The 3,293-nt window shown below is 31.3% G+C and overlaps 1 protein-coding gene across 1 annotated transcript; it reads left to right on the forward strand.

The window, feature by feature from the left end:
• The first annotated feature begins 231 nt into the window (after positions 1-231).
• On the forward strand, positions 232-738 carry LOC149203965 (uncharacterized). The gene has a single exon (XM_089402038.1). The coding sequence runs from the start codon at positions 232-234 to the stop codon at positions 736-738; it is 507 nt and encodes a 168-aa protein (XP_089258164.1).
• The last annotated feature ends 2,555 nt before the right edge of the window (positions 739-3,293 follow it).

The following is a 3,293-nucleotide window of genomic DNA, read 5'->3' on the forward strand; positions in this document are numbered from 1 at the left end:
CTAAGGCACATAAATCTCCAAACTACACGTACCAAGTTTTTGTTGCTTATATGGCATTTTGTCTAAACAAGGATTCCAAAATAACGCACAATGTTTTTGAAGTAGGGCTTAAGAGCTTCTGCACGAGATGACATACATGTACTTACAAAAATATTAATCAAAATTTCAACTTGTCTACTTACTAGGAAGCTTCGTAGAACCTTTTTGCTTTGAATGCCAAAAGATTCAACAATGGACACTAACCCAACTCCTAAGAGAAATATTACCTGGAAAAATGAGATAATTTTTAGCCTTGCTACTACTAAGATTTCGTCATCGCTGGATCAAAATAAGTTGAGGCGTCTTCCCCATGTGTTTTACAAAGTCCTGGAGTTTCCCTTCAACTTAGAGGTGCGTGTTGCAGTTGAGGATAATGGTGAGCGTTTCAGGTTTGTTGTGAATGTTGTTGGGGCATTGGTGTTACAGGAGGCGAGGGTTGAAATTATAGAAATAGTTCCAGGGGTAATTAAGGTTGTTATTGGATACACTGAAGAAAGATCCAAGATATTGAATGATGATGTGGAATTGGATTTGTGGCGCTTTAGGCTGCCCTCATCCACTCTACTAGAGTTGTCAACCGTAGTTTACAGTGATGGGGAATTTGTTGTGATAGCCCCTAAAGATGTTGCGGTCACAAAATCATATTTCAATGGTGATGATTCTGGTATAACTGTTGGATTCAAACAATTCAAGATCTAAAATTCAAATGGAGCAGTCGAACCATGCCAAATGCATTTGTCAAATGGACACGATCGTACGAATCCATGTGTTCATAAATATATAAGAAAAAATTAATAATTAAAGTTGCTTTATAAAATTATTAAATATAATTTATAAAAAAATATAAAGCTACTTTATATTTTTTTTATAAAGTTGCTTTTAAATAAAAAAAATTAATTATATAATTAACTAATTTGATTAATACAAAAAAATTCTAAAAATATATATAAAATGGAGAGTACATATAAAGTGACAAAAAAAAACTGAATGAAAACAGATAAACTCAATTTCAAGATAGTACTACCGACAAAAATACATGCCTAAATGATGTGGGCAAGTGAAAAAAAAAATTCAACAATTAAGCTTTGAGGACAAATCTCTTTGAAGAAAGGGGTAATGTTATGAATTTAATGCAGATAAAAATAAATAAATGCAAATAAATAATAAATAATCGTAGCTATATTTTAAATATTCATTAGTTAAAATGGAAAGGCATGTCTAAAAAGACATGCCCAGTGATGAAGGGGCACCTGCCTCGGTATATAAGCGGGTCCTCATTGTATCATTCAAACATCCTTGTACATTCATCTTATTAACATAAATATTACTACAATACATTGTGTATTTACATTTTAAAAGCACAACAACTATAAGTTTTGTCGCTTCAGAATACCTTCTAAGCTATGTGAGAGCCACTTGTGTTGTACCTTGAGAGAATCATAGGATGCTATAAGAATTCATATGAAAAGTCACAAGGCCATATGGTTTAAAAGAACTATTAAATATACTAAACGCATAAAAGATGCAAAATTTGATTTGCAATCTAAAAACTATTATGCATAGGTCATCACATACATGACTATGCTAATGCACACAACTCTTCCTAACAATTATTAATATAGTTAATAAGGATTAAGTATATTACAAATATGTTAAAATTCATTTGTGTAAATTATTAGCCTTTAAAGTTGAAGTAATTGCTCAAATTACCAAGGCAAGCAATTTGAGCAAAACATCTATCATGTCGAGGATCATGCCAAGGCTCACATGTTGGATTGTCTTTGTTATATTCAAATATTGGCATGGTATGATGCACACAATTAAGAGTATATATTCATAAAAATATATTTGTATTAGATGTTACCATTGCAAATGGTATATGCAACAAAGAAGATTGTTATAACAATTTAAGAGATAAACCATAAATAGAGACACCCCATAAAAAAGTTAATAAGCCATTGTTAATTCTTACAAGTAATAATTATATATTATAAGTATTATTATGCCTTGCGTAATAGTTCATCCATGTTTTGAAAAATTGACCTCCATGCAGCACAAGAGTGGATCTTGACAACGGTAATTAGTTGATGAAGTTGAGTATAGCTCAACAATACTAGAGGCTTTGAAGGGTCACCTTGAAAACAAGATGAGATATAGCCTAATAAACTATCTCAACTATCTTAAGAACTTTATTTTAATGGAGGAATATTTTCCTTGTTAGGTTATGAATCTTTTGAAGTTGTGTGGGAGGCGAAATCCCTAGGGTTACTAGGGATGACAACCTAGATTCAACATTAAGAATTTTGTATCTAGAGTTATATTGAATGCCATGGATCCTCAACCATTGTACTATAGATATGATATTTTTACCATCAACATGCATAGTGATGAGTGAGGATGTCAACTTTAAATTTATCACCATAAAATAGAATTGGAAATTTTTAAGGACCCTAAAATATATGTATTTAAGAGATCAAGGTTGAAAGTGACTCTTCTATTTCATGAATTTTTAAAAGTTAAAGCACAAGAAGGAATCATAAGAACTCATGAAGGGGCCTTGCTAACTCAAAATCAAGAAATAATATTTTTAAATGTTATTTTGTTGCAACATCTAATTAAATGATGCTTGTTTCAGGAACCAACATTTATATTCTATACCAATGGTAAATATTGAATTCAACTTGATGCTCCTTATATAGTGCAAATGTGATCAAAATATTTGTTTATTTTTCCCATGGAATATGCCCTCTTATAACTATTATGTCAAGCAACAATATTTATTATTATTTGACAATGGTCAATATCAAATCTCGGTCCCCATATTCACTATTGCTCCATATACAATTTATTATGATTGGTTACATCTTCCAATATTCAACCATCTATTTCAAGTATGAGGATATTCTTGATATATTCACGTTGGAAATATTGTTGTCATTGATGTCAAAGATAGGGGAGATTACAGATGTCCAAAATGAAGATTATTGGAAATAGTGTTTGGATACCCAAATTAGATACCCTATATTTGAAGGCCTTTTTACTCTAAATATCTAACTCAAATAGGATAATAGGATATATGGTTGAAAAAATTATCTGAAACCTTTCCAATGGAATATGGCACTCTCTCTAACTCCATTCGACCCAACCATAAAGTATAGGTCGACCTAGCTAATTTAACAAGTCGGCCCCATAAGTGAACACGTAAACATTATAAACATAGGATAAATGAGTCTTTTGAAGATCATCCAAGCAAG

This window comes from Pinus tabuliformis, chromosome 2_1 (assembly GCF_031772625.1).
Source record: "Pinus tabuliformis cultivar Carrire ecotype Pingquan chromosome 2_1, CPIR1, whole genome shotgun sequence".
In the NCBI taxonomy this organism is placed as follows: Eukaryota; Viridiplantae; Streptophyta; class Pinopsida; order Pinales; family Pinaceae; genus Pinus; species Pinus tabuliformis.